At 48.8% G+C, this 22,943-nt stretch overlaps 1 protein-coding gene across 1 annotated transcript in view; it reads left to right on the forward strand.

Moving 5' to 3' along the window:
• Positions 1 to 22,943, forward strand: part of DNAAF9 (dynein axonemal assembly factor 9) — a gene marked incomplete at both ends in the record, with an annotated part of 124,811 nt that overhangs the window by 79,011 nt on the left and 22,857 nt on the right. The window contains 7 exons of the mRNA XM_080716014.1: positions 6,855 to 6,958; positions 10,525 to 10,671; positions 11,670 to 11,758; positions 13,362 to 13,463; positions 14,150 to 14,267; positions 16,795 to 16,883; positions 18,710 to 18,868. Coding sequence (XP_080572140.1) covers positions 6,855 to 6,958; positions 10,525 to 10,671; positions 11,670 to 11,758; positions 13,362 to 13,463; positions 14,150 to 14,267; positions 16,795 to 16,883; positions 18,710 to 18,868 — 808 coding nt within the window. The remainder of the gene's footprint in view (positions 1 to 6,854; positions 6,959 to 10,524; positions 10,672 to 11,669; positions 11,759 to 13,361; positions 13,464 to 14,149; positions 14,268 to 16,794; positions 16,884 to 18,709; positions 18,869 to 22,943) is intronic.

Genomic DNA, 22,943 nt, shown 5'->3' on the forward strand with positions numbered 1-22,943 from the left:
TCGTTTTCTACTGCTGCATAACAAATTACCACTAATTTAGTAGCTTAAACAATACTTTTTACCTCACAGTTAGGCATATTAGAAGTCCAGACAGGCTTTGCTAAATCCAGGTCTCATGAGGTTGCAGTCAATGATCAAGCAGAGCCAGGTGTGGTGGCGCATGCTGTAATCCTAGTGCTTGGGGAGCTGGGACAGCAGGATCACAGGCTCACAGCCAGCCTCAGCAATTTAGTGGGGCTCTCCACAACTTAGTGAGATTTCATTTCTAAATAAGAAGTAAAACAGAGGTAGAGTGCTCCTGGTTCCCATCCCTGGTCCTCCACCCCACACACACACAAATCAACCGTGCTTGTCTCTTGTCTAGAGGCCTTGGGGAAGAATTTCTTCTCCAGCTCATCCTGTCGTTGGCCAGTTCCCTCTGCTTATAGGACTGAGGTCTCCATTTAATCTCTTTCATACCAGTCTCCTCTGTCCCCCAAGATTCACATCCCTCCCTTATACACAGTACTGTCATCCCCTCCCCAGGGTTCATCCCGTCATAGCTACAGCTCAAAGTTCTACATCTCATGGGCTCAAATATCCCACATCTTTTCACTGAGACTGTCTAAACACCATGTAGGCAAGGCTCGGGAGTGTCATCTATGAAGTCCAGCTCCTAAACACAGTTCTCCTTGTAACGAGAAACATTACTCGTCCCCAGCTCTCCCCATGTACAAGATGAGGCCAGCCTGGGATAACAGTTACTGGCCTCAGTTTCCAGAAAGGGGGGAAATGGAAGGTGAAAGGCAGTCACCAGCCCAAGGCGGCTTTAAAGTCCAGCTAGGAAAGCTCGTCTCCTCCGTTGGAGTTGAGGCCTGTGGCTCCCAGCGCTGTGGCTCGCAGCGTTGCCGCCAGGCTCTCGGCTGCTGTCTGAGCTCAGGTCTAACCTAAGGCCTTCATCAGCCCTCTTCCTGTTTCCATGGAGACAGTGCTTCCTTGGTTGGGACTCCAGGCCTGGGGGAGCCTCTGCTCACACCTCTCCCTACCTGGGCTCTGCCCTGTGAGCCCTTGGTCTCACATCCTTCATTTTTTAGTGAAAGGTGGCGCCGTATATGTAGCTGAGTAGATTTATCAGCTGGCTTCTTGCCAATAGAAATCTGACGGTTCAGCAACCTCCTTTTTTCCCTCAGTACTTCAAGTTGAACCCAGAGACATTCTGCCTCTGAGGAACTACACCCCAGCACTGTTTTATATATTTTTAATTTGTGTATTTATTTATTTTGAGATACTGGGGGTTGAACCCAGAGCCATCTACTTTTGAACTATACCCCCCAACCCTATTTTTTTTTTTACACTAAAAACCTCACGAAGTTGCTTAGGCTGTCCTCGAACCTGCAATCCTCCTGTCTCAACCTCCCAACTACTAGGATTATAAACATATGTCACCACACCGGCTTTTTATCTAATTTTGCAAACAGGGTCTCACTAAGTTTCTGAGGCTAGCCTTGAACTGTGGTCCTTGTGTCTCCGGCTCTCAAGAACCAGGAGCACAGGCCTGTGCACCACACGCTCCTCCTTTCATTGTGTGCGGCTCTGTCCTTTCCAGCCCCAGCTGGCAGTGTCTCTGCTGATGAACATCTCAAGGACTTGTTGGTCTTACATGGATTTCATGGAGATTCACTCCATATTCCTTTTTGGCTTCCTCAAAATAACATTTTATTTTTTCAGTAGCGGGGATGGAACCGACGGCTTAGCGCATGCTGGGCAAGTCCTACCACTGAGCTGCACCCCAGCACTTTCATATCAGTCCTATTCTCTACTTGTTGAATACAGCCTTTCTATAGAGGAGGCATCGGACTTCACGAACTCCTCAACCTCTGCTAAGCAAATCCCTTTCTGGATGGTTTGTTGTTCTTGTTGGAAGTATCGTGTGGTGGCAGATTCCTCTCTATCCTCGGGTCACTGGCTCAGCTCCTCATTCGCATAGAAGACGAAGCACGGGAGTTCCGATTTTCAGCCCACAGGATGCTGAGGTGGTGACCGTCCCAGGCCTGGGCATGGTGGCCCCCCGTTCCGCACCTCCGGAGCCTGGTGCGGAAGGCCCAGTGTTGGTATCTGCGGAAGTCGGGCAGCATGTGGCAGCGGCCGCCGGGGAGCAGGTGGCTCGTGTTTTGAAAGCAGGTTGTAGGTACAACACAGACGTGGTTATGTGCTGTCATCCTGGAGCCAGTTATAATATTTAGCAAGGATGCTTGCCAAAGTTAGTTTGTGCCTTCTTAGTAAAGGGCCTTGTTAGAAAACCAGTCTTGCATTATGCTGAATTATCTGGCAAGATTTGTGTGTCCTAGGGCTCTGTGCAAGAGAAAGGGCACAGCCAGCAGTTTGTGGGACCTTCAGGTACATTCTTTCAAGAACTTAGACTTCAAACTTTCTTAGTTCCTGACTGAAGTCTATTTTTCTGAAGCAAAAAAATTCAACAGAAGCAAGGACTTTCAGTAGGGATCTTTCCAAGCTATACGTTAAGCATTTTACCACTTTGGGTTCAGTTCAGGGTTTATTTAGGTTTTGTAGGCTTAACAACTATACCACTTAGGGATTTGGGGAGGGGTTACTGGGGATTGAACCCAGGGACATTCTACCTCCAAGCTATACCTCCAGCCCTATTTTTTTATTTCTTTTGAAGCTGGGTCTTAACACTAAGTTCTGGAGGGCCTCAGTCAGTAGCTGAGGCTGCCTGCTAACACTGATCCTCCTGTCTCAGCCTCCCAAGTACTGGAATCACTACTGTGTACCACCATGCCTGGCAAGGGCTTTCTTTAAAAATATATATGAGCCGGGCGTGGTGGCGCACACTTGTAGTCCCAGCATTCTGGAGGTTTGCGGACAGCCTCAGCTACTTAGTGAGGCTCTCTGCAATTTAGTGAGACCCTGTTTCAAAATAAAGAATAAAAAATAGGGCAGGGGGTGTAGCTCGGAGGTCGAATGCCCATGGGTTCCATCCCCAGACCCACACACACAAAAAAAAAAAAACCTGGAAGAGGTCTTGGTCAGATAAATTGTCCTGAACCCCAAGAGTCATTAGTGTCTTGATCAACTCTGGCTGTAGTTGTGACTGATGAGTCTCACCCTGGACGTCCTTATCGTGAGCTCCTCAGCATGCATTGTGCAGCTGGTCTTTGCGTCCTGAGCCCCACTCAAGGTGGAAACTTGCCTGAGGTTGTAGTGCAAGGTAATGGCAGCATCTGCAGGTAGTCTAGGGCTCTAGGGTAGCTGGGCCTTCTGCCTTTACCCACTGAACTGCTTATGAACGAGAATAGTACTTCCTTGAAATACTTCCAGCTCGGGAGGCTCTCTCTCCAGCCACTGGCTTCTGCTGTCATGAGACTTCGTGCTGTTCAGCTTCCCACTCACTCGTGTCCTTCGTGTGCCCTTCTCGTCCTGCCTGCTGACCGTGGCGGCCAGGCTGGCCCCCAACTCCCTAAGTACCCAGTGGCCGTGTGAACTAATTAGGTGTTCCACTGTGGCTAGAGAGAATGGAGAGAATTTTCAGTACAAGGCATGTACAATGCTTTTTGTTTTATAATATGTAAGACATCTTTTACATAACGTTTTACACATAAGTGCCCAGTTTTTACAGCACCATTGTTGAAAGGCCTCTCCCTTTGAGGTGTCTTTATGCCTTTGTTGAAAGTCAGTTACCGTCGTGTACGGTTCTGCCGCTTTCTACAGGCCTCAGTGAGTGGCTGGCATTCGGGCAGCTTTTTCTTTTCTCTGTGTATATTCATTCCTACTGTTAGAGAACTGGTTCTAGGACACCCATAGACATCAGAATCTGGATAAGGAGTCCTGATCTAAATCGGATCTAGTTTAGATTCCAGAGTTGTTATTTTTCCACTTTGCGCAGGTAGAGACTTTTCAGCAGTGAGGAGCAGGGGTGCCAGTCCCACTGATACACCTCAGCGCTCTGGGACCAAGCTGCCGTTCACCTTTGTGTGATAGGAGGGCCCGGTCAGGGCTCATCTGCTGGCCGCTGCCTTTATTCCTCACCGTTCATTTGTCTTGTTTCTATATGAAGCTGTCAAGGAACACTTTAAAAAGACAGGTCTAATAGCTAGTCGTGGTGGTGCACACTTGTAAGCCCAGCATTTGGGAGGCTGAGACAGGAGGATCGCAGGTTCACGGCCAGCCGCAGCTACTTAGTGAGGACCTGTTTCAAAATACAGAATAAAAAAACAGGGCTGGGGGAGTAGCTTGGAGGTAGAATGCCCCTGGGTTCAATCCCCAGTACTGCAGAAAATAAAGGTTAAAACAGAACTATGCTGCTGTCTCCTGCTGCTTCTTGGGCATTGGTGGGAATTTTCCTCTTACCCTGGAATAGGAAGGACATTGAGGGTGAGAGGAGAAGCCAGGGAGATGTCCTCAGGAGCTGGCTGCCTGGGGCCCTGAGAAACTCCTGGAAGGCGTGGCCCCTTATACCACATCTGTCAGTTAGGAGAGCCCAGGCTGCCGGCACGGGCCCCCAGCGGGTCACCTCATCTCACTCGTGTGTGCTGAGATCTCCAAGTGCTGTGATCACAGGACAGTCCTGGAGTCAGCTCCTGTTCACTAAGACCTCCCGAGCGCTCCTCTGGCAGTCAGGGCCCTTTGTCCTCTCCCTCTCCATTTTGTTTGGTGGCTTCTGAGTCTACAGGAAGAAGTGCTGCAGATGTCTTCCTCACCCACCTTCCCTGTCTTTCCAGTGAGGAGGTAGAATGCACCACCTCCTCCACCTTCTGGACGCTTTGGAAGAATTTTGAGGTTCTCCAGGAGACATTTGTGTAGTACTGGTCTTTCTTTCTTTTGTTTTCTTTCTTTCTCTCTTTCTTTCTTTCTTTCTTTCTTTCTTTCTTTCTTTCTTTCTTTCTTCCTTCCTTCCTTCCTTCCTTCCTTCCTTCCTTTCTTGTTTTTCTTTCTTTTTGTGGTACTGGAGGTTAAACTCGGGGACATTCTGCCTCCGAGCGACACCCCTAACCCTATTCTGTATTCTTTATATCAGTGACATCGGGGCTCACTGAGTCGCAAAGGGCCTCACTAAGTTGCTGAGCCTGGCCGTGAACCTGGGATCCTCCTGTCTCAGCCTCCCAAGTACTGAGATTACGAGCGTGCACCACCATGCTCAGCTCTGCTCTGCTGACTTATTCTGAGCAGCTTCACCTCACGGGTGCAGGTGGAAGGGGAGCCCAGCACAGGGCAGGTGCAGATAGGAACCACGCAGAGCAGAGCACTTGCTACCTCACGACATCTGAGGAGTCCTCTTTTTTCTGGAAACAGTAGGGAGAGCTATCTGTGGCAGGAGTTGATAAGGTTATGGTTTTAGGAAAGTGCTGAAGGTCATGGAGAGTTGTGGTCTAAGTGGGGTTTGTAGAAGGAGCCAGAAGACCGCAATAAGCCAAGTGTGGTGACACACGCCTGTAATCCCAGTGCTTGGGAGGCTGAGATAAGACTGAAAGTTCACACCAGCCTTAGCAACCTCATGAGGCCCTCCACAACTTAGTGAGACCCTGCTTCCAAATAAAATAGGGCTGAGAGTGTAGCTCAGAGGTAGAATGCCCCTGGATTCAATCCCTAATAGCGTGTGTGCGCACACACACGCACAGTTGGTGGGCTGCTAGGCAGCACTTTGGACCTGTTGAGGCTGAGGGGACAGAGATAGCACATGTTGTCTCTGGACAGAGGAAAATTGAAGGAAAAAGGAATGAGAAAACTGGAGGAGTCCAGTGTGATACTGTGCCTTTGATGTCAGACAGACCAGTGTTCTAGACCTGGCTCCACCACTAAGTAGTTCTATGACTTTTGGGGAAATCTCTCTAAGCTTGAGTTTCCTCATCAGTCCTATAGGAAGAAAAACCACCCCTTACAACTGTTGTGAAGATGGAAAACTGTAATGTATGTCGCCTACTCTGTACTTGGAAATAAAATCTGTTCCCCTCCCTTTCACTTGACAAAACAGATTAAAGGTAGATCCTGATCTCTGAGGAATCTCCACACTGATCTCCATAGAGACTGCACAAGGAAATAGTTCACCTAGGAAACAGAAGCCCTCCTTAGATCTGAACCTTGTCCTGAGGAACCCACATCTAGTGTCCAGCTGCCGCCAGCTTGTTTTCATGAACTGAAGAACAGTAGACCCAGTGTCTGTAGAACCCACTTATTGCCTAACTGAATTATTCTTTTGCAGGACACAGCATGATCTGAGCCCCTTCGGCTGAAATCCTGGTGCTTCTTCTTGGGCCCTAAGTAAGGGATAGGATCTCTTTCGGGCTAAGCTATCTTCTTCCAAAACAGAGGAAGGAAGCCAGGCATAGTGGCACATACCTGTAATCTCAGTACTTGGAAGGCTGAGATAGGAGGATTTCTGGTTTGAGGACAGCCTCAGCAACTTAGTGAGGTCCCTCAGCAACTTAGCAAGACCATGTCTCCAAATAAAAAAATAAAACAGAGCTGGGAATGTAGCTCAGAAATAGAATGCCTCTGGATTCAACCTCTTATTAAAAAAAAAAAAAAACCAGGAAGGAGAATATCTATAAACTCAGTAGTGGAGCAAACATACCTAAAGACTTTTCTTGGAGTATTTCCGTAGAGCTATCAAGAAGATGTGAGTTTTGTGCCTCCTCATCAGCCAATAGTTTATGCACTTATTTTTTCTACCTCCTCAGTTCTGTCTGAGGCTCTGTGAGGTTACTTTGGCTTCCCCAGGGCGTAGCGCTCAGCATACAACGCAGGGAGTGCTGATGCTAGCTTCCACCACTCCGCTGCCCCTGGGACCCGCGAGGAGGACAGTGGAATCTGCCCCGCCATGCAGGCCTCAGCTCTGACCAGCTTTCTCTTCCTTCCAGGGCACGTGCATTTCTTCTCCAGTGGCCTTCTCTTTTCTCACCGTCATCATGGGAGTATCATTATTTCCAAGGATCACATGAATTCCATTTCCTTCTATGATGGGGTAGGTGTTTCACATGTTCATGGCATGGGAGAACGAAAGATACCCACATTTTTTCTTTCTTTTTTTTTTTTTTTTTTTTTTGGTGTTACTGGGGATGGAATCCCCAGGCTACACTCCCATACCTATTAAGCCAGCTGAGGCTGGCTTCAAACCTCCGAGATCCTCCTGTTTCAGCCTCCCCAGCACGGGGATTACAAGTGTGCATTACCACGCCTGGCACATGGTTTGAATCTTTTTTTGGATTGAATCCAGGGGTATTCTATCTCTGAGTTACACCACTAGCCCTTTTTCCCCCCAGTACTGAGGATGGAACCCAGGGACATTCTATCTTTGAGTTATACCCCCTGCTCTATTTTTTTTGTGTGTGTGTGGGGGGGGTTTACTGGGGTTCCTGGAAACCCTTCTACTTCCGGGCTACACTCCCAGACCTATTTTTATACTTTTTTATTTGGAAACAGGTTCTCTTACTCCAGCGCGGCTGGCTTCAAACCTGCGCACCATCCTCCTGTCTCTGCCTCCCAAGTGCGGGGATTACAAGCGTGCGCCACCACGCCCGGTCCCCTGCTCTATCTTTTATTCTTTATTTTGAAACAGGGTCTCACTGAATTGCAAAGGGCCTCACTAAGTAGCCGAGGCTGTCCGTGAACTCAGATCCTCCTGTCTCAGCCTTAAATAGGGTCTCATTAGGTTGTTGAGAACCTCACTGAGTTGCTGAGGCTGACTTTAAACCTGCCATCCTCCTGTCTTACCCTCTCAGGTACTGGGATGACAGGCATGTGCCACCATGCCTGGCCACTTATCCTTTAGACATGAAAAAAAAAAATTTTTTTTTTTTTTTTTTTTTTTTTTGCGGGTCTGAGAATGGAACCCAGGGGCATTAGACCTTCAAGCTACACCCCCTGCCCTATTTTTTTATTCTTTATTTTTTGAAACAGGGTCTCACTAAGTTGCGGAGGGCCTCACTAAGTAGCTGAGGGTGACTGCAAACTGTGATCCTCCAGTCTCAGCCCCCCAAATGCTGGGATCCAAGCATACGCCATCACAACCAGCAACATGAAAAATAATTTTAAGGGGCCAAAGAAGGAGAAATGACTGTCATTCACCATGAAGACTCATTACCACTTCCCTCAAAGGAATTTAAAATGGAAAAAAATAGGTAAAATGATATGTTTGTAGGTAACATGACTTATATCTACAATACCCTACCTTTCCACAAAAAAATGTCTAGAGCTGAGCCAGGTGTGGTGGCGCACCTTTGCAATCCCAGTGCTTGGGAGACTGAGACAGGAGGGTCGCAGGTTCATGGCTAGCATCAGCAACACGTGAGGCCCTCTGCAACTTGGTGAGACTTTATTTCAAAATAAAAGAATGAAATAGGGCTGGAGGTATAGCTTGGAGGTAAAAGGCCTCTGAGTTTCATCCTCAGTACCACGGGGGTGGGGGGTGGGGGGTGGGGCGGATCTAGAGCTGATAAGCGAATTCACTAAAGTTGCAGGGTACAAAATCAACACACAATGAACATTATGAATAATATAGTTAGAGAGAGAGAGAAAGGGAGGGAGGGAGGGAGGGAGGGAGGAGGGAGGACTGAACCCAGGGGCATTCTACCTCTGAGCTAAATCCCCAACCCTATTTTTTATTCTTTATTTTGAAACAAGGTCACACTAAGTTGTGGAGGACCTCACCAAGTAGCTGAGGCTGACCACCAACCTGTGATCCTCTGGTCTCAGCCTCCCAAGTACTGAGATTACAAGTGTTCACTACCACACCCGGCTTTAAAAAAAAAAAAAAAAAAAGGTATTTTTAAAATTCCATTTACATGCCAGGTATGGTGGCATACACTTGTAATTCCAGCATTCTGGAGACTGAGACAGGAGGATCACGCTTCGTGGCCAGCCTCAGTTACTTAGTGAGGCCCTTTGCAACTCAATGAGACCCTTTTTTAAAGAATAAAAAATAGGTCTAGGGTTATAACTCGGAGGTAGAATGTCTCTGGGTTCCATCCCCAGTGCTGCAAAAAAAAAAAAAAAATCCATTTACAGTAGTATCAAAAAGAATAAAATATGTAGAAACCAGGCATATTGGCACATGCCTATAATCCCAGTATTTGGAAAACTGAGACAAGATCACAGATTCAAAGCCAGGCTTAGCAACCTAGCAAAGCTCTGTTTCAAAATAAAAAATAAAATAGATCTGGTAGTATAGCTTAAAGGTAGAACGCCCTGGGTTCAACCCAGTACCACCAAGATTTAAAAAAAAAAAAAAAAACTTAGATATAAATTACACCTAAGAAGGTAAAAAAATTGTGCATCTTAAACTATAAAACATTATTGAAAAGTTAAAGACAGCTGGACATGGTGGTGCACGCCTTTCACCCAGTACTCGGGAGGCTGAGACAGGAGGATTACAGGTTCAAAGCCAGCCTCAGCAACTTTTTGTGTGTGTGTGGGGGTCTGGGGATGGAACCCAGGGGCATTTGACCTCCAAGGTACACCCCCTGCCCTATTTTTTATTCTTTATTTTGAAACCGGGTCTCACTGAGTTGTAAAGGGCCTCACTAAGTAGCTGAGGCTGTCCACGAACCATGATCCTCTGGTCTCAGCCTCCCGAATGCTGGGATTACAAGTGTGCGCCACCACGCCCGGCTAGCAGTCTCAGCAACTTAATAAGACTCTTGGCAACCTAGTGAAGACCCGGTTTCAAAACAAAAAATAGTAACAAAAACAAGAAAGGGTTGGAGGAGCTGGCCATGGTGGCACATACTTGTAATCCCAGTACTTGGGAGGCTAAGACAGGAGGCTTGCAGGTTCAAGGACAGCCCCAGCAATTTAGTGAGGCTTTCAGCAGCCTAGTGAGACCCTGTCTCCAAATAAGAAATAAAATCAGTCTGGGGTGTAGCTCAAAGGTAGAATGCCTGTAGGTTCAATTCCCAGTACCACAAAAAAAAAAAAGGAGTACTAGGGATATATCTCAGAGATACAATGCCCTGGGTTCAATCCTTACTACCACGGAAGGAAGGAAGGAAGGAAGGAAGGAAGGAAGGAAGGAAGGAAGGAAGGAAGGAAGGAGCGGGCGAGCTGGGTGTGGTGGGCACACTTGTAATCCCAGGATTTGGGAGGCTGAGACCAGAGGATCACAGTTTGCTGACAGCCTCAGCTACTTGGGCCCTTTGCAACTCAGTGAGACCCTGTTTCAAAATAAAGAATAAAAAATAGGGCAGGGGGTGTAGCTCGAAGGTCGAATGCCCCTGGGTTCCATCCCCAAACTCACTAATAATAATAATAATAATAATAATAATAATTAATAATAATAAATGAATGAAAAGACAATCCACAAAATATTTTCAATTATGAATCTGGCAAGAGGTTACTATCCCAGAAGGAATTGTGAGATGACTTTTTCAGTTTAGGAGAGAAGATCCCTGTGCTGCCCATATCTCCGGCATTGGGTTAGAAAGTCTATCTCTTGTTAAACCCCAGTAAACCACTTCTGTGCAAACAATTGATCCTGTGTTCGGACACCAATATGGAGGGCTGGAACCATGCTCGGGCTTTTCCTCTCTTTAGGACTGCACCAGCATCGCGGCTGCCCTTCTCATTGACTTCAGAAGCTCGCTGCTTCCTCATCTCCCAGTTCATTTTCACGGACCAAGCAACTTTCTGATGATTGCCCTTTTCCCCAAATCAAAGATATATCAAGCATTCTACTCAGAGGTAATATCAGTCATGATTCTAACTACGACCTTCCCCCTAGCAATTTGCATGGTAAGGCAGTGTCTTGGAGTGAACAGTGAAGTATTTAGAGGGCCGGCAGCGGTGGCTCTGATAAGCCCCCGGCTCTGTAATGGTGCTCGCCAAGGAGGGTGAGAGCCTAAAGGAACTCAGCAGAAGGCCTGTAGCCTTTAAGAAAAATCAGCTCTATCCCCTTCAAATAGTCATTGGACTTAGCTATTCTGTTGGTCATTTTATTCACTGTGGGCCCAACCTGTGGACCAGAGCTCTCCCTACCCCGAGCTTTCCTTCCCTGACCTTGAAGATGGTCCCACCTGGCAGCTGCCCATGGTAGGTGCTCAGCACAGATTGCACAAGGAGCCTACCAAGAATTATCTGACCCACTTAGAGACTGAGCAGTAGCCCAAACCAGACCAGTGGCCAGTCTCATAACTGGTAGAGATTCCTGGATAGGTTTGATCACAGCAGCCTGTGAAGAGACAGTGCCTCTCCCTCAGGACAGTCACAGAATGTGGAAGAGCAGGAGCTGACCTTGGCTGCAGAGTGGCTTCTCAGCCAGGCTGTGTTTCCCCCGTACCGTCTGCGGGGCCTGCCTGCCTCCCATGTGTGTCCTCTTAATATGGGAGCCTAGAGACAGCCTTTGAGATTTTCTCCAGCCATCCCTTTGTCTCTAGACACAAGTTACTTTAACTACTGCTCTCACCAGCAAAGAGCAGGCCTGTCATCTGACTCCTTCCTCCAGGCTTTCTGACCTCTGAAAGAACAGAGCCCCTGAGGAGAAGACCCAGAAAGACATTTCTGGCTTTGAAAAATACAGAACAAAATTGCTTCAGGCCTTATTTTTGAAGCCGACTTGTTTGTTATAATGGGTTTTCTCTGGACTGACAGTCTACATTTTCAACAGTCATCAAATCCCATGTGGGTTCCATATCCTGTTGTTGGGTTTAAAGTATTCTTTGCTCAAATTTTGTTTTGTTTAGGTCTTCTCCCCCTGGCAACAGCAGGATAACTTAGGGCTCTCTTTAAAAGTGATCCAGGAAGATGGATTATCTGTGGAACAAAAGAGATTGTAAGTGGCTGCCGACAGTGTTTGTGCTCCTTCCCTGAGCTCTGTGGTGCCCTCCCTGCGGATGGCTTACGTTATGTAACACGAGGGCCAGCAGGCATTTCAGTGCTGCCAACTTGCCAGTAGCCCGCACTCTTGGGAAACAGGAGGCCAAGAGATGAAATCCACCGAGAATCAGAACCTGGCCGCACGTGGTGGTACAAACCTGGAATCCCATGTTTAGGAGGCTGACACAGAAGGATTGCAGGCTCGAGGCCAGCCTTAGCAACTTAGCAGAACCCTCAGCAACGCAGAGAGACCCTGGCTCCAAATTTAAAAAGTGGCAGGTGTGGTGATGCACAATGGAATCCCAGTACTTGGGAGGCTGAGACAGGAGGATCGTGGTCCGTGGCCAGCCTCAGCTAATTAGTGAAGCCCCTTGCAACTCAGTGAGACCCTGTCTCAAAATAAAGAATTAAAAATAGGGCTAGGGGTATAGCTTGGAGGTAGAGTGCCCTTGGGTTCAATCCCCAATACTGAAAAAATTAAATAAATTAAATAAAAAGGGCTGAGGGTGTAGCTCAGAGGTAGCATACCCCTGGTTTCAATCTCCAGTACCCCAGAAAAATATATCAGGAACTGATGTGCTGCGGGAGCTTTCAGACCAGCCTTCCTAGGTAGGCATGCCAGTCGTCACGCATTAACACCACATTGCTCTCTGTCTATTGACTTTATACTTTGATTGATGCACTGTCATCTCACATCATAATGTAGGTCATCGTGCTAGTGGCGCCCATGCACACAGCACTTGGCGGGCTTCACAGTGTCCTTCCCCACTGCCCCTCCCCATGGAGGGTATTGAGAGGGACATACGTGTTCTCATTGGCACGTGTGTTGATGGTAGTGGTTCCCTCATTGGTCCTCACTCCCCCCTCTCCCTGGACGACTTCCCTGGCTCTACTGGAGTTTCCCTCCATTAGCCAAAGTTCCTCTGCAGCCGGGCGTGGTGGGCACGCTTGTGATCCCAGCACTCGGGAGGCTGAGACCAGAGGATCGTGGCTCGCGGACAGCCTCAGCTACTTAGTGAGGCCCTCTGCAACTCAGTGAGACCCTGCTTCAAAATAAAGAATAAAAAATAGGGCTGGGGGTGTAGCCTGACGGTAGAATGTCCCCGGGTTCCATCCCCAGTACTTCAAAAAATAAAATAAAATAAAATAAAATAAGGTCCCTCTGCTATCCTGATTACTCCCTAGCTTCCACATATGAGAAAAAACTTATGACCCTTCACTTTCTCTGACTGGCTAATCCTACTTAGCATAATTTTTCCATGTCTACTCATTTTCCTGCCAGTGATCTTATTTTGTTCTTGACTGCTGAATTAGAACCCCGTTGTACATATGCCCCATAACTTGGTAATCTCTTCATATGTTGATAGACACCTCAGTTGCTTCCATAATTTGGCTATTGGACACCACATTTTTTAAGTCAATGAGATGCTTGTTTTGGAAGTCTTGACTCTGTCACAGGTATAATGAGACCATGTCTGTAAAGCCTCAGAACCCGTCATGTATGTGGATACATACCTTAGAGAGGAAGAATTCTAATCTGTGAGCTTTTGATGTTCCAGGCACGCCAGGGCACAGAAACTCTTCAGAGCCCTGAGCCATCCTGCTGGGGAGAAGTGGAGTTCTCCAGAGCTGCTCTCAGCCAAACTCCCTGAGCTGGACTGGTGAGCTCTGCGGGTCTGATTTTAAATGTTTATTATTTGAGCCTTTGAAATGTCAGAAACCTCAGTATTAGTCCTTTCTAAAACTCCTTTTCTTCTGGGCACAGTGGTGCATTCTTGTAATCCCAATACTTGGGAGGCTGAGACAGGAGGATCACAGGTTCAAAGACAGCCTCAACAACTTAATGAGACCCTGTTTCCAAATAAAAAATAAAATTGGCCTGAGCGTGCTGCTCAGAGGTAGAATGCCCTTGGGTTCCATCCCCAGTACCACAAAAAATAAATAAATAACCTTTTTCGTTATAGCTTCTTAGGGATCATTGTTAAAAATAGTAGTAACTCACCAGGTATAATTTTCTAGAGAAAATTTCTCATGAGCCAGGTGTGGTGGCACACGCTTGTAGTCCCTGTACTTGAGAGGCTGAGACCAGAGGATCGCAGGTTTGAGAACAGACTCAGCAAGTAGCGAGACTCATCAATCTAGGGAGACCCTGTCTCCAAATAAGAAATAAAACCGGGCTGGGGTATAGCTCAAAGGTAGAATACCTCTGGGTTCAATCCCTAACACCACACACAAAAAAGAGGGAGAATCTCTCAAAGGCTTGTTTTTCAGCGACCACGTAAGAACTGTGCGTTGGGCACGTCAGGCAAGGTCGCAGTGGCGCTCCAGCTCACTCTCTGCTTCCCAGGTTTCTCCGGCACTTCGCCGTCGGCAGTGTTAGTCGGGAGGCCGTGATGCGGGCCCATCTTCCAGTCGTGCTGCAGCAAGCTGAAGTCAGCCCTACTCACAGAGCAGAAAGCGACAAGGTAGAGCAGCATCCAGATTCGCTGGGAGGCCACAGGAGTCCAGTCCTCCAGGCCTGCCTTGGGCTTTTGTGTCAGTTAACGAAAGGAGCGCAGGCAGAGTCCCTTTTGTGAGATCCTCACCTCCCGGACACGGATGTAATAATACACTTGAGGCCTACTGTGTACAGTGACTGGTCAGGCCAAGCGCCATGCCAGTGGTGAGCCTGGCTTCTGCCTCTGCCTCCCCTTGCTCCTCCTCCTTCTAAACTTTTGTTCCAAGCCGGGCATGTTGGCGCACGCTTGTAATCCCCGCGCTTGGGAGGCTGAGACAGGAGGATTGCACAGGTTCGAAGCCAGCTTCAGCTACTTAGTGAGGCTCTCAGCAACTCAGTGAGACCCTGTTTCCAAATAAAATATAAAAAATAGGTCTGAGAGTATAGCCCGGAGGTAGAAACGCCCCTGGGTTCCACTCCTAGTACCACCAAAAATAAACTTTTGTTCCGTGCCCTCTGGCTGCCAGCCCTTCCTGTTTGTACACATTGTACTTAATAAGGGTGAGGGGTAGCCGTGCTGTTTGGGCTCGGCCGGAATCACCAGAGTAAGGTGATACTCCAAAAACATTGCTCTCTGCTCAGTGGACCTCAGTCTGCTCTGCCGTGAGCTTCCTCCTCTTGACTTCCTCCCACCATTGCTTCAGAAGCCATATGTCATAGCAGACTCAGAGCATTCATGTCTATGCAAATCTAAAAGGCACTCATCTACAAAGGGAAATGGAAGCACCAAGGCGTTAGAAGCATCACCCCCCCCCGCAAGAGTGTAAAAAGCTTGAAAATGTCTATTTATTATATTTTATTTAAAAAGTGCTATAGAAACAGGGTGTGATGATACACCCTGTAATTTCAGTACTTGGAAGGCTGAGACAGGAGGATCATAGGTTCAAGAACAGCCTCAGGCTGGGCATGGTGGTGCACCCTTGTAATCCCTGCCCTTGGGAGGCTGAGATAGGAGGATCGCACAGGTTCGAAGCCAGCCTCAGCTACTTAGTGAGGCTCTCAGCTACTTAGTGAGGCTCTCAGCAACTTAGTGAGACCCTGTTTCCAAATAAAATATAAAAAAAGTCTGGGAGTATAGCCTGGAGGTAGAAAGCCTCTGGGTTCCACCCCCAGTACCACCAAAAAAAAAAAAAAAAAAAAAACCCAGCCTCAGCAAGTAGTGAGACTCTCGGCAACCTAGTGAGACTATTTCTTAAATACAAATAAAATCAGGCTGGGGGTGTAGCTCAGAGGTAGAAAGCCCCTGGGTCTAATCTCCAGTACCACAAAAGAAAAAAGAGAGAGAGACAACCTGAGGGGTTCTTTCAGCAATTTAGTGAGACCCTGTTTCCAAATAAAAAAGTAATATTGGGGATATAGCTTGGAGTTAGAATGCCCGAGTTCAATCCTCAGTACCCCCAGAAAGGGCCTTCGCCACATTCTCTCATTTGTGTAGATATCCTTCAGTGATTACATGCTTCCTGTCCTCTGTTTGACCACTGCTTTTTTCAGTGAATTTCTTTTTTTTTTTCTCTCTCTTTTCTTTTTGAACTCAGGGGTGCTCTACCATTGAGCTATATCCCCCCAACCCTTTTTGTTTTTTTACTTTGAGATAGGATCTCAATAGACTAGCCTCACATTGGAACCTCCTGCCTCGGTCTCCTGAGCAGCTAGGATTACAGGCACCACTACGCCCAGTCCCAATGAATGTCTTCAGTGGCGTTAGACTGTCTGCCTCAAGAGGGGCCTCTTTTTGTGTGGTCATGTACTTTCTGTTTTTGTTTGTTTGCTTTTTTCGTGGTACTGAGGTTCCTGGAAGCCCTTCTACCTCCAGGCTACACTCCCAGACCTATTTTATACTTTATTTATTTTGGGAAACAGGGTCTCTTAAGCCAGTGCGGCTGGCTTCGAACCTGCGCGATCCTCCTGTCTCTGCCTCCCAAGCGCGGGGATGACAAGCGTGCGCCACCACGCCGGCTTGTGTGGTCGTGTAACAACTGGAGACTCTCCATCTGGTTCCTCTTTTCCTCCTGGGAATCAGGAGAGTCCCATGCTCCTGAGTTTTGTCTCAGCCCAGGCCCTGGGGCTCCGAGGCAGTCAGACAGAAACGTCCCCAGGCAGCTCCTCTTCTCAGCCAAGTTCTCACACCACTGCAGCATGCGGCGTTTTTATCCCAGACCTCCTTTCTGCCCACTATTTCCCTAAGAAATGTTATTGTTGGAAATAAATCCTCGTATCCCTGAATGTCTACTTTATGAAAGAGGCCTGTGATCTCAAGCAGGTGAGCTCTTCAGCGGATTGCATTTTAACTGCAAACGGTCATCGCCTACTCAAGACAGTCACAGCAAGGCTGCCTTGTATTGGCAGTCACTCTGTGCCAGTCGCTGTCCTTGAGCCCACACCACCCCACGGGCAGGTTGGGTTGTGTGCGGGGTAGTGCCCCAGCGCCAGTTCCTCCAGCTTCTCAGTCTCCACTCAGGTGACTTGTCGATCCACATGACTGTTCTCTCACATAGGTGATTATCAGCATTGTAACCGGCCTCCCAGGCTGCCACGCTAGCGAGCTCTGCGCCTTTCTGGTCACTCTACATAAGGAATACGGCAGGTTAGTACGACTGCTGCCTGTGCTTGGGGGAAAGGGACTCTGCCTGGGTCGCCGTGGCACAGGGAGACCTGCTGTGCCCTGGCTGTGTTGTGACTGCCGTCGGCACCGTAGCCATCCGTCCATCTGTTCATTTAACACACAAGTACTTCCTGGATGCCAGGCAGTGTTCTGAGTATGAGGGAATGTGTCAGGGAACACACAGACAAGGACATCTCTGCTCTCATGGATAGTTGACAAGGTAATGAAAACAGCGTATTAGGGAAGGGTACACAGCATGTAGGCTGGGGAGGGGACAGAGACCACCTCTCTGGGAAGGTAGCATCTGATAGCTGGGCATGGTGGCACATACTTTTTTTTGGGGGGGGGGCGGGTCTGGGGATGGAACCCAGGGACATTCAACCTCCAAGCTACACCTCCAGCCCTAATTTTTTTTTTTTTTTTTTTTTTTTTTTTTTGCGGGTCTGGGATTGGAACCCAGGGGCATTTGACCTCCAAGCTACACCCCCTGCCCTATTTTTTATTCTTTATTTTGAAACAGGGTCTCACTAAGTTGCAGAGGGCCTAAGTAGCTGAGGCTGGCCGTGAACCACGATCCTTCCGTCTCAGCCTCCTGAATGCTGGGATTACAAACATGTACCACCAACGCCCGGCAATGGCACATACTTGGGAGGCTGAGGCAGGAGGATCGCACGTTCATCAGCCTCAGCTACTTAGTGAGACCATGTTTCAAAATAAAGAATAAAGCCAGGCGCGTGGTGGTTCACACTTGTAATCCCAGCATTTGGGAGGCTGAGACAGGAGGATCATGGTTGGAGGACAGCCTCAGCTACTTAGTGAGGCCCTCTTCAACTTAGTAAGACCCTGTTTCAAAATAAAGAATAAATAATAGGGCAGGGGGTATAGCTCAGAGGTCAAATGCCCCTGGGTTCCATCCCCACACCACTAAATAAATAAATAAATAATTTAATTAATTAATTAAATAAAATATAGGACTGAGAGTGTAACTCATAGGTAGAACGCCCCTGGATTCAATCCCTAGTACTGCAAAAAGAAAAAGGAACTTGGGAGCTGGTGGAAGGAGTATCCTTCCCTGACCTCAGAGGGCGGCTTAGGTGAACTTGGGAAATGACTCATCCATCACTTCCCCACCTGGCAGGTTACTAATCAGCCCTTGCTGACTGAACCAGGGATTCATATCTAGCCAGTGTACTGCAGGCATCCTGCAGGAGGCTGTCAAGGCATTGAGAGTCTGAAACTGCCTAAGGGGTTGGGAGTTGGGGGCAGGAGATTGGGGGAGTGGGGAGGGCAGTTATGGAGAAATGCTAGGGATTCCTGAGCTTCACTCAGTAAGTACTTAATAGCTGACCAGTTCCTTGTGTCTAGTACTTTTGTTCTGTAAACATTCTGAATTCTTTACTTGCTTGTTTCTTATTTTTAGCAAGGGTTTTTTTGTTGTTGTTTTGTTTTGTTTTGTTTTGTTTTTTGAGACCAGACTGAAACCACTTTATTGCTTTGTCCTCCAGGAAATCCCTGCCTGGCCAGCAGTCTTTCTTACCTCTGGCATCTGTTGGGCATGTGCTTACCTGTCTGTTTTCCCTGCAGCAGGGTGTTTCCTGCAAAAATCCTCAGTAATGATGGATTGAGGATTCTGGGCTTCCAGCCCATCTCAGGTCCTCTGCCTTCTGCGGTGCCAGGATTGCTTTCTCCTATGTGGACTCAGTGGTCACAATGTCTTGGGAATACTGGACACATTTGAATCCATGACTGAACTCACAGGGCCGGCCCCCCAGGCGGTCCCCACGCTGAAGTTACATTGCCCTTTCCAGGTGGATGGTGTACCGCCAAGTCATGGATGGCTCTGAATGTTTCCATGCTGCCCACTTCCAGAAGTACCTTTCCAGTGCCCTGGAGGCCCAGCAGAACCGTTCTGCCCGCCAGTCAGCCTACATCCGCAAGAAGACCAGGCTGCTGGTGGTGTTACAAGGGTGAGTGTTGGAAACCTGAGGGCAGTCAAGTTGGGGTGGTGAGCCTGGCATGACGTTACCTGGTGTAGAGCAACCCGGGGGCACAGAGCAAACCTCCCAGGTAGAGTGCCGACTGCTGCACAGACAGCGGGACCCAGCAAGGGTCCTGTTGCTGCGCCTGTGGCCCAGGACTCTGAGTAGCTTGCACGTAGGCTCCAGGTGGCCTCAATGCTGTAATACCCCAGAAGGCGAGAGTCAGGGAATCGGCAGGGCTCCCTTTAGCTCCTGTAGTCGCAGAGGCCTCCAGGCCTGTCTGCTCACCATCTAGGTGAGGGGCCTGGTCTGGTTCACTCCCCTCCTGTGGAATCAGGTGGCCCACACCTTGCAGTCTCCAGCTCCCCGTTCCCTGGGTGGCTAGCCCGCAGGGTGTTCTGGAGCCTCCAGTAAGGAATGTGCATAGACCAGCTGGGTAAGGAGCTCCCTCCATGGGGTGCAGATGGTAACTGTAGCTTTGAAGTCCCTGTGCAGACAGGATTACCATGTGCATTCAGCATGGGAGGGCAGCTTCTGCAGAGCATGTGCCACTGCTGCAGGGGACCCTGACCGAAAGGAGCTTCCTGGCCAGTTCTTGGTTCCAGGGAGGGGTCCCTCTTAGGTGTGTCATCATCCAGGCCCAGAGAGGAGCTGCGGAGTTGGGGAAACACGGGCTATGCTCTTCACTAGTGACATTATGGCCAGTGATAAAGGTTTTGGGGGTTCTCACTAAGTGCTGCTTGCTAGGCTACATTCTTTGTTCTCATCATAATTAGTGTTTGAGCCAGGCGTGGTGGTGCACGCTTGTAGTCCCAGAACTTGGGAGGATGTGACACGAGGATCACAGGTTCACTGCTAGCCGTAGCTTCTTAGTGAGGCCCCGTATCGAAATAAAAAAGTAGGGCTGGGGGTATAGTTCAGGGGTAGAATGCCCCTGGGTTCAATTCTTAGTTCTGCAAAAACTAACTAACTAACTAACTAAAAAATAAATAAATAGGGCTGGGGTGTAACTCAGAGGTAAAATGCTCTTCAGTTAGATTCCCAGTACCACAAAAATAGTCTTGTTTCCATTAAAGCCTTCTGGGGCTCCTAGCTGTGAAGCTGGGAGCTGCAGGGAGCTGGGGGAGGCGGTGAGCAAGGAGGCAGATGGGACTCATGAGGCTCCGCACCCTGTGGCCACCATGCACTGGCAGACCTCGTTGCCACTCCTGCCTCCAGCTCCTCTCTGCCAGCCCTCTCGTCCTGCTCATGGGACAGGTGATGGAAGCCCCAGAGGATGAGTCTGGGCTTAAAACCACATCACTTCTACTGGTCAAAGGGATGTGTCCACACAGCTCTATCACTTCCTGCCCCTGCCAGAGTTGAAAGTCACTGGGGTGTGGCCACTACAGAGCTGAGGCCGTTTTCATCTTCCATCTTTGTGTGTGTGGTGCTGGTGATTGAACACGGGGGCGTTCTATCTCCGAACTACACCCTCAACTCTATTTTTTTTCTTTTTTTCTGGTACTGGGAATGGAACCTGGGGCATTTTATCTCCAAGCTATACTCCTAGCTCTATTTTTATATTCTTTGTTTTGAAACAGGGTCTCTCAAAGTTGCAGAGTACCTCACTAAGTAGCTGCAGCTGTCCATAAACTATAATCCTCCTGTCTCAGCCTCCCAAGCCCTGGGATTACAAGCGTGCGCAACCAGTCCCAGCTCTTTTGTTGCTATTTTTAATAAAGTGAATATGGACAAGAAAGCAGCACAGGTAAAGAGCCAGTTTTGCCTGACGCAGGTGGGTGGGTCGGCCCAAGTGTCCGGGGCAGGTCCTGGCAGCTTCCGTGCCAGGCCCCCTTCTGCTTCCCTGGAAGTGAGGCCGCCTTCTTCGGCCTGGAGGCCAGCCCGGGGCTGTGAGCAGGAGCTGGGGAAGGCCTCCTCTCTCCGGCAGTGCCACGTGCAGGCTCGCCAAGGGACGCAGGCCTGCTTCTCACTCTTGCCTTCCCAGCACCAATCCCCAGGCCCTGCGGAAGGTCCTGTTGTGTTAAAATCACTGGATTCTTGAGCTTACTAGGTCTCTATGCTTATCCTGGAGGAGGGCGCTCCTAGCACTTATTCTAGAAGAGGGGGAAAGTTAATGCTGCGGAGTGAGGCTGGGCATTATCCACGAGACGTCCATCCACTGAACACTCACACCAAGCGCTTGGGTGATGTGCAAGAACAGACCCACTTCAGCAGCTGCGCAGCGGGCAGAGCCTGCAGCACGTGGGCCGCCAGGCACTGCAGTGGGAAGACCCCACGGGACCACCGCACGCCCACCGGGGAGGAGCATGAGCAGAGGGCTCCCCGTGCGGGCTCTGCGCCAGCCACGCCCCCTCGGAGGAACTGAAGCTCTGCTGGCTGGGCACCACTGGCGCCAGACCTGAGGCAGGGGCAGGGGATACTGTAATCTGGGATAAAGACAAGGGCCTTTCTGCAGATGAGCTGTTTGTAGAAATAGAAAGTAGCTCAGACAGGGCATACCTTCCCCCACCCCACTATTGGCCTTCCAGGAGCCTGGATGACCTAGGCCAGTCTGATCCACAGGGCCAATTATCATGTCATGGGGACAGACCTTTGAGTGATAGTCTGGGTCAGTAGAGACAGTGTACTCTACAAGGTCAAGAGGGCAGGTCCCACTAGACATGGCCTAGAGTTTAGGAGTAGTGGTGGGAATTAGATGCCCAGTCCACCTACCTACAGCTGCTTTAGGAAACAGAGACATAGTACTTAACAACCACCTTAGCCGGGCAGGGTGGCACACGCTTGTAATCCCAGCACTTGGGAGGCTGAGATGGGAGGATCGCGTGGGTTCAAAGCCAGCCTCAGCTACTTAGTGAGGCTATCAGCAACTTAGACTGTGTTTTCAAATAAAATATAAAATAGTTCTGGGAGTGTAGCCTGGAGGTAGAAAGCCCCTGGGTTCTATCTCCAGTACCAAACAAACAGACAAACAAAATTAAAATAAAAAATAAAAAGCTGGAGCTGGGCGTGGTGGCGCACGCTTGTCATCCCAGTGCTTGGGAGGCTGAGACAGGAGGATCGCGCAGGTTCGAAGCCAGCCTCAGCTGGTAAGAGACCCTGTTTCCAAATAAAATATATTTAAAAAATAGGTCTGGGAGTGTAGCCCGGAGGTAGAAGGCCCCTGGGTTCCATTCCCAGTACCACCAAAAAAATAAGAAATAAAAAGCTGGACAAGGTGGTGCACGCTTGTAATCCCAGCATTTGGAAGATAGAGACAGTTGGATTGCAGGGTCAAGGCCAGCCTCAGCTACTTAGTGAGGCCCTTTGTACCTCAGTGAGACCCTGTTTCAAAATAAAGAATAAAATATAGGGCTAAGGGTGTAGCTCGGAGGTGGAATGCCCCTGGGTTCCATCCCTAGTACCGCTAAATAAATAAATAAATAAATAAATAAATAAATAAATATTAACCACTTTACATGTTCTTTGTATCTGGAAGCAGTAAGAGATAGTAAATAAACAAATGAGAAAAGACAGCAGGTGGAAAAAGACACACAGAAGAAAGTAGATGAAAAACAACAAAAAGATGGTTTATATAGCTGATGAATCGTGCTTTGGAGAAAACTTGGAGGCAGGGGGAAGGGAGTCCCAAGGGGAAGGGTCACTGTATTGAACCAGGTGATAAGGCCAAAGGCGGCCGCCTCTGGAGATGCCGCCGGATGTAGCTCGGTGGAGCCTTGCCCAGCATGCACGAGGCCCGGGTTTCATCCCAGCATCACACAGCATGCACTCGAGCAAAGACCTGAAAAGAGAAAGGGAGCGAGCCAGGCGGCTAGCAGAGGAAAGGGGCGTTCCAGGCAGCGGTCAGGGCAGGCCTGGCATGTTCAGGGTGGAGCCAGGGGCCACAGTGGTGGGATTCGGGGAGGGACAGGTGGTGGGTAAATCGCTTCCGCATTGTGAGGGGTCGTCCTGAGGCTTCCTGGCCAGTTGGAAGGGCTTTGGCTTTCCCTGTAAAGTAAGAACCACCAGGGGGTTTGGAGCAGAGCGATGACGTGATCTGACTCTGGGTGTTGCATATTTCTCT

The sequence above is a fragment of the Muscardinus avellanarius genome (genome assembly GCF_963383645.1).
Source record: "Muscardinus avellanarius genome assembly, chromosome: 19".
Taxonomy (NCBI): domain Eukaryota; kingdom Metazoa; phylum Chordata; class Mammalia; order Rodentia; family Gliridae; genus Muscardinus; species Muscardinus avellanarius.